The 14,039-nt window shown below is 41.1% G+C and overlaps 4 protein-coding genes across 4 annotated transcripts; all 4 read left to right on the forward strand.

Moving 5' to 3' along the window:
- The first annotated feature begins 414 nt into the window (after positions 1–414).
- On the forward strand, positions 415–2,815 carry LOC108014197 (organic cation transporter protein). The gene is made up of 6 exons (XM_017080233.4): positions 415–663; positions 1,003–1,168; positions 1,239–1,497; positions 1,554–1,965; positions 2,026–2,532; positions 2,590–2,815. Exons 1-6 carry the CDS (start codon positions 521–523, stop codon positions 2,732–2,734), a joined length of 1,632 nt encoding a protein of 543 aa, XP_016935722.4. The 5' UTR covers positions 415–520; the 3' UTR covers positions 2,735–2,815.
- A 1,624-nt stretch (positions 2,816–4,439) lies between these two features.
- Positions 4,440–6,693, forward strand: LOC139353010 (organic cation transporter protein-like). Its single transcript, XM_070996042.1, has 6 exons — positions 4,440–4,640; positions 4,890–5,046; positions 5,117–5,375; positions 5,432–5,843; positions 5,904–6,410; positions 6,468–6,693. Exons 1-6 carry the CDS (start codon positions 4,498–4,500, stop codon positions 6,610–6,612), a joined length of 1,623 nt encoding a protein of 540 aa, XP_070852143.1. The 5' UTR covers positions 4,440–4,497; the 3' UTR covers positions 6,613–6,693.
- Positions 6,694–8,299: 1,606 nt separating this feature from the next.
- LOC108014199 (organic cation transporter protein) lies at positions 8,300–10,538 on the forward strand. Its single transcript, XM_017080236.4, has 6 exons — positions 8,300–8,502; positions 8,752–8,908; positions 8,979–9,237; positions 9,295–9,706; positions 9,768–10,274; positions 10,334–10,538. The coding sequence occupies exons 1-6, from the start codon at positions 8,360–8,362 to the stop codon at positions 10,458–10,460; spliced, it is 1,605 nt and encodes a 534-aa protein (XP_016935725.3). The 5' UTR covers positions 8,300–8,359; the 3' UTR covers positions 10,461–10,538.
- Positions 10,539–11,488: 950 nt separating this feature from the next.
- On the forward strand, positions 11,489–13,966 carry LOC108014179 (organic cation transporter-like protein). Its single transcript, XM_017080214.4, has 5 exons — positions 11,489–11,746; positions 12,041–12,486; positions 12,545–12,962; positions 13,021–13,527; positions 13,590–13,966. Exons 1-5 carry the CDS (start codon positions 11,604–11,606, stop codon positions 13,714–13,716), a joined length of 1,641 nt encoding a protein of 546 aa, XP_016935703.4. The 5' UTR covers positions 11,489–11,603; the 3' UTR covers positions 13,717–13,966.
- The last annotated feature ends 73 nt before the right edge of the window (positions 13,967–14,039 follow it).

The following is a 14,039-nucleotide window of genomic DNA, read 5'->3' on the forward strand; positions in this document are numbered from 1 at the left end:
CCGCGCTTTTTGAAATGCATTGGATTTTCTTTTGATTTATAGTCAAGCGTTTCTTCTTGTTTTTATTTTTCAAAACATAAAGACCACAATAACAGAAACTCTAATTGAATGTATCAAACTGTAAATCAGTGTAATACCGACCAGACATTGTTTATTTGAATTTGCCTCCTTGTTTCTATTTGCAAGAATCTTTAGGTATATTGGAATTGTATACAGGTGCCATAGAGATAAGACAGTGCTTTATTGTGCTTTGCGGGCGACACATTAATAAAAAACCTATGGGATTTGGGAAAAACTCTCGGTACCCCACAGGACAGAAGCCAGACGTCGGGAATTGTTCAAACGCTTTCTATATATCTAATGCCCCCCGTGTGAGATAAACTGGCTGCAGATCTTCGGTGTTTGCAGTGAATTAGCGCATTAGTGCTCTAGCACCCAGAAACGGCTAAATACCAGGTGCCCGGACCCCTTCGTCGACATCAGTCGCTGACTCGCGATCGCAGCGCTTTCGAGTGGCAAAATGGATCTCCAAAGTGCCCTGGAAAAATGCGGCAACTTTGGCCCGTATCAAATCCTTCTGCTGGGTCTGTTCGGATACACAAATATTGTATCCTCGCTGCACTATTTTTCGCAGACCATCATTAGTTTTACGCCATCGTACAGGTGAGCGGCTATGCACAATGTTAAGAAATGATGAAATTCGATGCCACAATGTATTTGTTACATAAGTGAACCAACATTTAATTTAATTTTAAATTACATAAATAAGAAAACCAAATCAATGCAAAATGCAGTCAAGTTCCAGAAGAAAAACCATAAAAATGATTTTGAAAACTTATTAAGTGATTTAAGTAATGCATGGTGAAATAAAAAGCAAAGTCTGTACATTTTATAAAGAGTAAGAAATTATTATAAAGATTAATATATAAAAAAGAAAAAGCATTTTAGGTCCACATGTTAATTTTTTTTACAAATTACTAAACTTAAAATTGATTATTTTAGTTGCTCTCGGCCAAAAGAGGACTTATTGCAGAATTCTACATACACCACCTCCCTGCTGACCTGCAATATTATTCAATACGATGAAGATCTTTCATCTTTTCGGGACTACAAGTGCTCCTCGTGGGATTTCGAAAGGGAAAGTAACTACGAAAGCGTTACCACAGAGGTATGTTTCAGCCCAAAAGTAGAAAACGCATTTAGTAACCTAACACTGACATCTCAATTATTGAATACAGCTCGAATGGGTCTGCGATGACGCCTACAAACTGGCAGTGGGTCAGTCCTTCTTCTTCATTGGATCCGCTCTGGGCAGTATATTTTTCGGATACTTGGCAGATCGGATAGGACGACTGCCTGCCTGCGTTTTGTCCACTTTGACAGGAGCCGCTGGTGATTTCTTCACCTCCTTTGTAGGAAGTCTTCCTTGGTTCTCCGTCACCCGCTTTATATCCGGTCTTTCAATGGACACCCAGTATGTTCTAATGTACATTTTGGGTATGTAAGCTTAACTTGAATTTAAATTAAGAAAGTTAAAATTACAATGCTTACAGTTTTTGAGTACCTGAGCCCAAAACACCGCACCTTTGGCCTCAACTTTATCTTGGGAATCTTCTATTGCATTGGTCTGGTGATTTCCCCCTGGATGGCTATTTGGTTGGGAAACTGGCGAAGTTACCTATGGGCAGCCTCTCTTCCAGCCCTCGGAATGCTGCTCTACCCTGTACTTCTCCATGAAAGCGCCGAGTGGCTGTTGACGAAAGGAAAGTTTGATAAAGCGGTTAGTAACCTAAAGAGCGTTGCCAAGTTCAATGGACGCCAAGTGGACGACTCTGTTTACGATGAGTTCATAAAATACTATCGGGAAAAGCAAAATAATGCGCAGAAGAAATCTTCGGATACCTTTGCGGGCATGCTAAGAACGCCAAGACTTAGAAAGTTCACCATTATTCTGTTGATCAAATCGTAAGTTTAATGATAAGCACAATATTTATGTTCTTTCTAACTTCAATCACATCTTTTAAGAATGATCGTTACCATAACTTTTGACATCCTAAGTCGAAACGTGGAAGGCGTGGGCATATCGCCCTTCCACCTCTTTTCCTACTCGGGATTCTGCTACGTGCCCGCAGGCCTCGCAATAATCCTGTTCCAGAACAAAATCGGAAGAAAGGGCATGGCCTGCGCTTCGCTTTTTGTGGGTGCCATTATTACGGCGGTCACTGGTTACTTGGTGGCCATCCTCGATCCAGCGGACTACTCCATTCTCCTGGGATTCATGGTGAGCCTGGGAAGATTTGGAGCGGTGGTCGCATACGATGCAGAAGCCCAGTACGCGGCGGAGATTATTCCAACCAGTGTGCGAGGACGAGGGGTGGCCAACATCCATGTAGTGGGCAACGCCTTCGCTTTCTTCAGCTCCTACGTGATCTACTTGGGAACTTTCTACAGGCCCTTGCCGTCCCTTCTAATCAGCTTCGTTCTCCTGATCGGCAGTTGTTTGTGCCTTACACTTCCCGAGACATTGCACAAGTGAGTTTTGGTCCCATAATACATTTACCATAAGTATACATTTAATTTATCCTGCAGACAACTCCCACAAACTCTGGAGGAGGGCGAGGTATTTGCCAAGGGCGAGAAATGGTATTTCTTTCCCTGCTTTTCACGCAGACAGCAAACAAACAAGTCTGCATCTCAGTTGGAGATGGAGACAGCCAGCAAAATTACAAAGTAGTTATAATAAATGTATTAGATTAATAGTATAATAAAACAATAAGCTTTTCGTACAAAATTATACAAATAATATCAAAACATGTTTACTGGTCTCTTAATTTTTATGGGAGGTTCTACTGCCTGCTGAGCGCTGCTAAGACTTGAATTACTGGCTATATAATTTCGGACACTAATAAACGTACCCGATTTCATCACATTCCGATCGCATTTCCACATATGGGCATCTCCACGGATCGCAAACGTACTTAGTGGAAATAAAAAAAGAAAAAGCTTTTTCTGAGACTTTTATTTGCTTTTCGATAGCATATTGTTATTGTTTGCTTAGTTTAAATTTTGGGGTTTTTTGAGCAATAATCTTCATAATATTGGCAAAAAACATGAGGTCGCGAACGCACGCAAAATGGCACGCGAATTGGGACGGAATATTCTAAAGCAATAACTTTACTTTTAAAATGGATTCATGTAGCTTTCTATCGAGTCTGTACCCATGGAAATATCTCCATTTGTTTTTTTTATTAAACTAAAGTACCGGTCTTTATGAAAATATGGACACTTGTTTATGTAAATACACAAAAAAATACGATGACTATGAAGTTGTTTTTTGGTCCCGGTTTACCATTTGGCGGATATGCCCATATCAGATCTGCTTAATCCTAGACCCAGACATCTATTAATTACTAGGCTTTAGCTTGGCTTGTTTAGACTTTAGATGCACGCGCCAAGACAATAATTTCTGTAGAACACGGTCATGGTTCCGGAAACAATGAACTATAAATTACAAATAAAATCCCCTTAGTCTATGGAAAATAGGAAACTTTTCCTTTACTTTCTATTTTGTGGGTGTGAGTGAAATCAGACGTCTTATATTCTTTTATAATATGATGATTTTTGTTAACTCCATCTCTGGCTAGTTTTACGTATTTCATAAAAGGATGTATTGAGATTGCATGTTATGATTTCGGACTCTAATAAACGTACCCGATTTCATCACATTCCGATCGCATTTCCACATCTCAGATCTTTTTAATCCTAGACCCAGACATCTATTTACTATGCTTTAGCTTGGCTTGTTTAGACTGAGATGCACGCGCCAATAATTTCTGTAGATCACGGTCGTGTTTCCGGAAACAATAAACCATAAATTACAAACAAAATCCCCCTTAGTCTATAGAAAGTAGGGAAATTTTCCTTTATCATCTATTTTAAATCAGACGTCTTTTATTCTTTTATAATATGATGATTTTTGTTTAATCAATCTCTGGTTAGTTTTAGGTATTTCATAAAAGGATGTGTTGAGATTGCATTTTATTTAATAAGCGCCTTAGTTTGTACTTAAATTATGTTTATTCAATATTTCAATTTCTGATTGGAGGTCTTTCGTGAAAAACAGGTGCGAAACTAGCGAAACGTTGTTTGTACAGATTGACTTGTTTCTATTTGCCAGACAGCAACAGTTTACCGGCCGTAAAACTGCCTTAGTGATAAGTCAGGGCATGCTTATGCTGTGCGGGCGTCATATTAATAATCCCCCCATGGGTCCCGAAAGTCTCCACACGCCAAACAGAAGCCAGACGTCGGAAATGGTTAAAAGCTTTCTTTCTTCCTCACCATGCCCCGGTGTGAGATAAACTAGCAGCAGATATTCGGTATTTACATAGTACTACCATTATATAGCCAGCGTCCGAACACAGTATATACTACCTGCTCCATCTCTTCTCTGGCATCAGTCGCTGGTTTGCGATCAGAGCGGGCTCTTGTGGCGAAATGGATCTGCAGCGAGTCCTCGAGAAGTGCGGGAACTTTGGTCCCTACCAGATCTTGTTGCTGGGGCTCTATGGGTACACAAATATTGTGTCCTCACTCCACTACTTTTCGCAGACACTGATTAGTTTCACGCCTTCGCACAGGTGAGCAGAAATTTTTCATCCACTCAAAAAATAATTGAAAACATTTAACAAAAATTTCAACAAAGAAGTTAAAACTCTATAATTTTAGTAATAAACAAAGAGATTTTCACAAAAAGAAATGCAATTTCGAAAGAAAATATAAAAATGTACAATTAAGAAAATAAATAAAATTTTAAGGATAACTAAAGACAAAACTAAAATGATCAGTTTGGTATTTTATAGTTAACAAAAATTTGATAACAATTTCAGTTGCTCTCCACCAAAAGATTACATTCCGGGAAATAAAACTTCCTTGCTGGCCTGCAGTATTAATCAATACGATGAAGATTTATCCTCTTTTCGGGACTCCAAGTGCTCCTCGTGGGACTTCGAAAGGGAAAGTAACTACGAAAGTGTTACCACAGAGGTATGTTTCAGCCCAAAAGTAGAAAACGCATTTAGTAACCTAACACTGACATCCGAAATATTGAACACAGCTCGAATGGGTCTGCCACGACGCCTACAAACTAGCAGTGGGTCAATCCTTCTTCTTCATTGGATCCGCCCTGGGCAGTATATTCTTCGGATACTTGGCTGATCGCATAGGACGTCTGCCTGCCTGCGTTTTGTCCACTTTGACAGGAGCCGCTGGTGATTTCTTCACCTCCTTTGTAGGAAGTCTTCCTTGGTTCTCCGTCACCCGCTTTATATCCGGTCTTTCAATGGACACCCAGTATGTTCTAATGTACATTTTGGGTATGTAAGCTTAACTTGAATTTAAATTAAGAAAGTTAAAATTACAATGCTTACAGTTTTTGAGTACCTGAGCCCAAAACACCGCACCTTTGGCCTCAACTTTATCTTGGGAATCTTCTATTGCATTGGTCTGGTGATTTCCCCCTGGATGGCTATTTGGTTGGGAAACTGGCGAAGTTACCTATGGGCAGCCTCTCTTCCAGCCCTCGGAATGCTGCTCTACCCTGTACTTCTCCATGAAAGCGCCGAGTGGCTGTTGACGAAAGGAAAGTTTGATAAAGCGGTTAGTAACCTAAAGAGCGTTGCCAAGTTCAATGGACGCCAAGTGGACGACTCTGTTTACGATGAGTTCATAAAATACTATCGGGAAAAGCAAAATAATGCGCAGAAGAAATCTTCGGATACCTTTGCGGGCATGCTAAGAACGCCAAGACTTAGAAAGTTCACCATTATTCTGTTGATCAAATCGTAAGTTTAATGATAAGCACAATATTTATGTTCTTTCTAACTTCAATCACATCTTTTAAGAATGATCGTTACCATAACTTTTGACATCCTAAGTCGAAACGTGGAAGGCGTGGGCATATCGCCCTTCCACCTCTTTTCCTACTCGGGATTCTGCTACGTGCCCGCAGGCCTCGCAATAATCCTGTTCCAGAACAAAATCGGAAGAAAGGGCATGGCCTGCGCTTCGCTTTTTGTGGGTGCCATTATTACGGCGGTCACTGGTTACTTGGTGGCCATCCTCGATCCAGCGGACTACTCCATTCTCCTGGGATTCATGGTGAGCCTGGGAAGATTTGGAGCGGTGGTCGCATACGATGCAGAAGCCCAGTACGCGGCGGAGATTATTCCAACCAGTGTGCGAGGACGAGGGGTGGCCAACATCCATGTAGTGGGCAACGCCTTCGCTTTCTTCAGCTCCTACGTGATCTACTTGGGAACTTTCTACAGGCCCTTGCCGTCCCTTCTAATCAGCTTCGTTCTCCTGATCGGCAGTTGTTTGTGCCTTACACTTCCCGAGACATTGCACAAGTGAGTTTTGGTCCCATAATACATTTACCATAAGTATACATTTAATTTATCCTGCAGACAACTCCCACAAACTCTGGAGGAGGGCGAGGTATTTGCCAAGGGCGAGAAATGGTATTTCTTTCCCTGCTTTTCACGCAGACAGCAAACAAACAAGTCTGCATCTCAGTTGGAGATGGAGACAGCCAGCAAAATTACAAAGTAGTTATAATAAATGTATTAGATTAATAGTATAATAAAACAATAAGCTTTTCGTACAAAATTATACAAATAATATCAAAACATGTTTACTGGTCTCTTAATTTTTATGGGAGGTTCTACTGCCTGCTGAGCGCTGCTAAGACTTGAATTACTGGCTATATAATTTCGGACACTAATAAACGTACCCGATTTCATCACATTCCGATCGCATTTCCACATATGGGCATCTCCACGGATCGCAAACGTACTTAGTGGAAATAAAAAAAGAAAAAGCTTTTTCTGAGACTTTTATTTGCTTTTCGATAGCATATTGTTATTGTTTGCTTAGTTTAAATTTTGGGGTTTTTTGAGCAATAATCTTCATAATATTGGCAAAAAACATGAGGTCGCGAACGCACGCAAAATGGCACGCGAATTGGGACGGAATATTCTAAAGCAATAACTTTACTTTTAAAATGGATTCATGTAGCTTTCTATCGAGTCTGTACCCATGGAAATATCTCCATTTGTTTTTTTTATTAAACTAAAGTACCGGTCTTTATGAAAATATGGACACTTGTTTATGTAAATACACAAAAAAATACGATGACTATGAAGTTGTTTTTTGGTCCCGGTTTACCATTTGGCGGATATGCCCATATCAGATCTGCTTAATCCTAGACCCAGACATCTATTAATTACTAGGCTTTAGCTTGGCTTGTTTAGACTTTAGATGCACGCGCCAAGACAATAATTTCTGTAGAACACGGTCATGGTTCCGGAAACAATGAACTATAAATTACAAATAAAATCCCCTTAGTCTATGGAAAATAGGAAACTTTTCCTTTACTTTCTATTTTGTGGGTGTGAGTGAAATCAGACGTCTTATATTCTTTTATAATATGATGATTTTTGTTAACTCCATCTCTGGCTAGTTTTACGTATTTCATAAAAGGATGTATTGAGATTGCATGTTATGATTTCGGACTCTAATAAACGTACCCGATTTCATCACATTCCGATCGCATTTCCACATCTCAGATCTGTTTAATCCTAGACCCAGACATCTATTTACTATGCTTTAGCTTGGCTTGTTTTGACTTTAGATGCACGCGCCTAGACAATAATTTCTGTAGATCACGGTCGTGTTTCCGGAAACAATAAACCATAAATTACAAACAAAATCCCCCTTAGTCTATATAAAATAGGGAAATTTTCCTACCATCTCTTATATTCTTTTATAATATGATGATTTTTGTTTACTCAATCTCTGGTTAGTTTTACGTATTTCAAAAAAGGATGTGTTGAGATTGAATTTTATTCAATAAGCGCCTTAGTTTGTACTTAAATTATGTTTATTCAAAACTTCAATTTCTGATTGGAGGTCTTTCGTGAAAAACAGGTGCGAAACTAGCGAAACGTTGTTTGTACAGATTGACTTGTTTCTATTTGCCAGACAGCAACAGTTTACCGGGCGTAAAACTGCCTTAGTGATAAGTCAGGGCATGCTTATGCTGTGCGGGCGTCATATTAATAATCCCCCCATGGGTCCCGAAAGTCTCCACACGCCAAACAGAAGCCAGACGTCGGAAATGGTTAAAAGCTTTCTTTCTTCCTCATAATGCCCTGTGTGAGATAAACTAGCAGATATTCGGTGTTTGCATAGTATTAGCATTATATAGCAAGCGTCCGAACACAGTATATACCACCTGCTCCACCTCTTCTCTGGCATCAGTCGCTGGTTTGCGATCAGAGCGGGCTCTTGTGGCGAAATGGATCTGCAGCGAGTCCTCGAGAAGTGCGGGAACTTTGGTCCCTACCAGATCTTGTTGCTGGGGCTCTATGGGTACACAAATATTGTGTCCTCACTCCACTACTTTTCGCAGACACTGATTAGTTTCACGCCTTCGCACAGGTGAGCAGAAATTTTTCATCCACTCAAAAAATAATTGAAAACATTTAACAAAAATTTCAACAAAGAAGTTAAAACTTTATAATTTAAGTAATAAACAAAGAGATTTTCACAAAAAGAAATGCAATTTCGAGAGAAAATATAAAAATGTACAATTAAGAAAATAAATAAAGTTTTAAGGATAACTAAAGACAAAACTAAAATGATCAGTTTGGTATTTTATAATTAACAAAAATTTGATAACAATTTCAGTTGCTCTCCACCAAAAGATTACATTCCGGGAAATAAAACTTCCTTGCTGGCCTGCAGTATTATTCAATACGATGAAGATTTATCCTCTTTTCGGGACTCCAAGTGCTCCTCGTGGGATTTCGAAAGGGAAAGTAACTACGAAAGCGTTACCACAGAGGTATGTTTCAGCCCAAAAGTAGAAAACGCATTTAGTAACCTAACACTGACATACGAAATATTGAACACAGCTCGAATGGGTCTGCCACGACGCCTACAAACTAGCAGTGGGCCAATCCTTCTTCTTCATTGGATCCGCCCTGGGCAGTATATTCTTCGGATACTTGGCTGATCGCATAGGACGTCTACCTGCCTGCGTTTTGTCCACTTTGACAGGAGCCGCTGGTGATTTCTTCACCTCCTTCGTAGGAAGTCTTCCTTGGTTCTCCTTCACTCGCTTCATTTCCGGTCTCTCTATGGACACTCAGTATGTCCTGATGTACATTTTGGGTATGATACCTTAAGCAACATATATTCTCCAGTATATATAATCCTTTCACTTTGCAGTTTTCGAGTACTTGAGCCCACAGCACCGCACCTTTGGTCTAAACATCATTTTGGGTGTTTTCTACTCCTTTGGCCTAATGATCTCGCCCTGGATGGCCATTTGGTTGGGCAACTGGCGGAGTTACCTATGGGCAGCCTCTCTTCCTGCCCTCGGAATGCTCCTCTTCCCTGTATTCCTCCATGAAAGTGTGGAGTGGCTGTTGACCAAGGGAAAGTTCGACAAGGCAGTTAATAACCTAAAAAGCGTCGCCAAGTTCAACGGACGCCAAGTGGATGACTCTGTTTTCGATGAGTTCATAAAACACTATCGCGAGAAGTTGAACAGTGCCACAAAGAAATCCTCAGACACGTTTATGGGTATGCTGAGGACTCCAAGACTGAGGAAGTTCACCATTATTCTATTAATCAAATCGTAAGTTGAAACGGTACAAAATTGTATTTCATATTTTATAACATTCTTTATATTTCTTCAGGATGATCATCACAATTGCTTTCGATATCCTGAGTCGTAATGTAGAGGGCGTGGGCATATCACCCTTCCACCTTTTCTCCTACTCAGGATTTGTCGTCCTGCCTGGTGGACTCACCATTATCCTGTTCCAGAACAAAATAGGTCGCAAGGGCATGGCCTGCGCCTCCCTGTTTGTAGGTGCCATTATCACAGCTGCCACTGGTTACCTGGTGGGCACTCTGGACCCAGCTAACTACTCCGTTCTCCTGGGAGTCATGGTGTGCTTGGCGAGATTTGGAGCGGTAGTGGCCTATGATGCGGAGGCCCAGTACGCGGCGGAGATTATTCCGACCAGTGTGCGAGGTCGAGGGGTGGCTAACATCCATGTGGTGGGCAATGCCTTCGCCTTCTTCAGCTCTTACATCATCTACTTGGGAACCTTCTACAAGCCACTGCCCTCGCTTTTGATTAGCTTCCTGCTCATTATTGGCGGTTGTTTGTGTCTGGCTCTTCCGGAGACATTGCACAAGTGAGTTTCATATTAATGTACACCTGAGTCGTGGAATATATATCCTATTTATCCCACAGGCAACTTCCACAGACTCTAGAAGAGGGCGAGATGTTTGCCAAGGGCGAGAGATGGTATTTCTTTCCCTGCTTTTCACGGAAACTGCAGTTTAAAAAGTCTGAAGCTCAGTTGGAGGCAGCCAGCTAAATTACAATGTAGTTATAATAAATGTATTAAGTATATAATAAAAAGTAATACCAATGAATATAAAATAATAAGAAAATATGTTTACTCAACTCTTAATTGTTATGGGCAGTAGTAGAAATGACGCTACTAAGATAATATAAGATAGTAATCTGGTTAAATGGTTTTGGGATAATACGAAAAGTAACGAATTTCATCATAGGCTGATCGCATTTTCGGAATTCAGACCTTAATCCCAGGCTCAGACACCCATTAAGTTGGAAAGTGCCTGTTTACGGAAGCTTACTTGGATTGTTCAAACCTTAAAAGCACTTGCTTAGGGCATGATTTAGGTAGATCACGACGCTGGTTCCGGAACTTTTACTACCCGGCGAGATAAGCGAATTATTATTGCATTTTTCACAGGCTTCGTTTGGCGCCTTTGCGAAGCAGAACTGTAATCTATACTATATATAATCTATATCTCTAAACTGGAACCCATTAAACTGTCAGGGGACAAACAAAGAATCCGCGTATCCGGTTAATCCTATCCATTAAAAAAGATTCCATTTCAGGCGTGACTTACAGCACGACAGTGGCTAATTCTGCAATAAATCTAAGACCAAGTCAACAAGCCAAAATTTTCGAGAAAGTCCGCACTTGACCAAGTTTAATGCCTGATAACTAGGTGAGACGCATTTCATAAAAGGCCTCTTTACATGGCAACTAGAAATCAAGGCCATCCCTAAAAAGGTCCATAAAAAAACATAGCATTAATTGATGAAGCTGAGTTGATTCTCTGAAATTGTATTATTTTATGATATGTAAACAAACATCTCCAGTGTAGGGTTGCTCCTTCATCTGTTTGACTATATGTTTGCTCTGGTCTCAGCCTCTTATCATCGGCACACACCCCAAAAAAGCGCCAGAGATTGCCTAGGCCAATCTCGGTGTTACTAATTACCCATCCTAATCAGGGGCTACGCCTATATCTTTATACTATATAAGGGAGCTGCCGATCCAAGTTAGGCGTCAAAATACAGCGCGTTCAGGCAGAATGTAGTTGACTCTTTCCTTTGAAGAATCAACGCGCTGTTCGCATAAACAAAGTGTCATAGCCAGTCAAGTAGATATTATTGTCCAAGTAAAAATTCCTTCGAGATCAGTATGGATTTCGACCGCGTTCTTGAGAAGTGTGGAAACTTTGGCCGGTTCCAGTTTGTCCTACTTATCCTCTACGGCTACACGAATATTCTCAGCTCTTTGCACTATTTTTCACAGACCCTCATCACTTTTACCCCAGAGCATTGGTAAGTAAAATTCAAAATACCTTTTAAGGAACACAGATTCAGTGAAAATAATAGTACATGCTAGTTGATTTTTTTAATGTAAAGTGTTTTTTAAAAAGGTTCATTTATTTTTTAATGAAAAAATGTTCTTTAAAAATGTGATATTTAAAACGCAATACAATACGCAAAGAAAATACAACTTTTAAGTAATATTCAAATTGTTATAAATTGTTTTTAAATTATTTCAATGAATTTGTATATCAAATGTAATCGGTATTTGATTTTAAATTATCTTAAATTACTGTTTTCCCTCAGGTGTTCCCATGACGACTTGATGGGCTTAAGTGCTGAGGAGCTGCGATCCATTTACTCCAATGTTTCACACTCCTCCTGCACTCTTCTGTCGGAGGTGATCAATGGCACAGGGGTGGCCTCTCAGGAGGAGACCTGCAACGATTGGATCTTCGAGCGGGAGAACGGCTACGAAAGTCTAACCACGGAGCTGAAGTGGGTCTGTGATAAATCCCACCAGCCAGCAGTGGGTCAGTCCTTCTTTTTCCTTGGCTCCGTGGTGGGTACCATTTCCTTTGGTTTTCTATCGGATCGTATCGGCAGACTGCCCGCCATGCTGATGGCAAGCTTATCTGGTGCAACTGGAGACTTTATTACCTCCTTTGTGCACACGCTACCCTGGTTCGCCTTCTCCAGATTCGTGTCGGGATTATCCACGGATACCATGTACTACCTTATGTACATCTTGGGTAAGTTTGCGAATTGTACAACCAATTTATGGAAAGTTAATAAGCTTTTTCTCTATAGTCTTCGAGTACTTGAGTCCCAAGCGTCGCACCTTTGGTTTGAACATCATTTTGGCAGTATTTTACTGCTTTGGATTGATGACCTCGCCGTGGATCGCCATGTGGATTGGCAACTGGCGTCGCTACCTCTGGCTGGCATCTTTGCCAGCTCTGGGTGTCCTTATATACCCACTCCTGATCTGCGAAAGTGCCCAGTGGCTGCTGACCAAGAAGAAGTACGATGAGGCGGTGGCCTGCCTGAAGAAGGTGGCCAAGTTCAATGGTCGCCAGGTGGAGGACTCCGTGTTCGACGAGTTCGTGAAGCACTATCGCGAGAAGATGAACGAGGAGAGCAAGGTGAACAAGCAGATGGACACTTTCCTGGGGATGTTTAAGACCCCCAGACTACGCCGCTTCACCACTACTCTCCTAGTTAAATCGTAGGTCTACTCCCTGGATTTTCTGAGATATAAAGGCTAATCTTTCCGTTTAATTTAGGGTGATAATTACGCTCTCCTACGATGTGATCAACAGAAACATGGAGGGTCTGGGCTCTTCACCTTTTAAGCTGTTCTCACTGACCTCCAGTGTTTACCTGCCCGCGGGATTCACCATCTTGCTACTGCAAAACAAGATCGGTCGCAAGGGCATGGCCTGTGGAGCGCTAATAGTAGGTGCGATTATCACCGCCGCCACTGGATTCCTGATTGCGGTACTGGATCCCAAGGAGAATGCCATCGTGCTGGCTTTGATGGTGGCTCTGGGTCGATTTGGCTCCACTGTTTCCTACGATGCGGAGATCCAATATGCGGCAGAGATCATTCCAACCAGTGTGAGGGGACAGGCGGTCTCCAACATCCATGTGGTGGGACTGGCCTCCAGCTCACTGGCCTTCTACGTGATCTACCTGGCACAGTACTACAAGCCCCTCCCATCGATCTTCATCAGTGTTCTGATGTTTCTGGGCGCTTTACTCTGCCTGACCCTTCCTGAAACTCTGCACAAGTGAGTTCCAGACATCCATTATGATACCACTTAGATCTTAATTTATTTTATTATATTTGTAGGAAACTCCCCGAAACCCTGGCCGATGGCGAGAAGTTCGCAATGAACGAGAGCTGCCTGTACTTCCCATGCTTACACAAACGCCGCGAAAGTCTGACCAAGCATGTGGACCCCAAGTCTGAACCCTAGAGAACGATGAACCTGAAAGCTGACTACTGGTGAACCTGCTAGCCACTTAACCTGATGATGGGGCCAACGGAACGTTGACTCCTGTAACCGAATGGTCTGATAGTTATTACTCATGTGAAGGATGCATAGTAATTGAACGAAAACCGTTGTTTAGAATACATTTATCTAACCTATATATCCAAAACAGAACTGGTCTAAATATACGATGTACTCCTCTTCTTTCACAATAAATTTATAAATATCTAAAAAATATTGAGATCTTTCTTTAAAAGCTTAGATAAGAAAAAGTCTTCATTCAGAATCAGAATCATTCTGAAAAATAA

This window comes from Drosophila suzukii, chromosome 3 (assembly GCF_043229965.1).
Source record: "Drosophila suzukii chromosome 3, CBGP_Dsuzu_IsoJpt1.0, whole genome shotgun sequence".
Classification (NCBI taxonomy): Eukaryota; Metazoa; Arthropoda; class Insecta; order Diptera; family Drosophilidae; genus Drosophila; species Drosophila suzukii.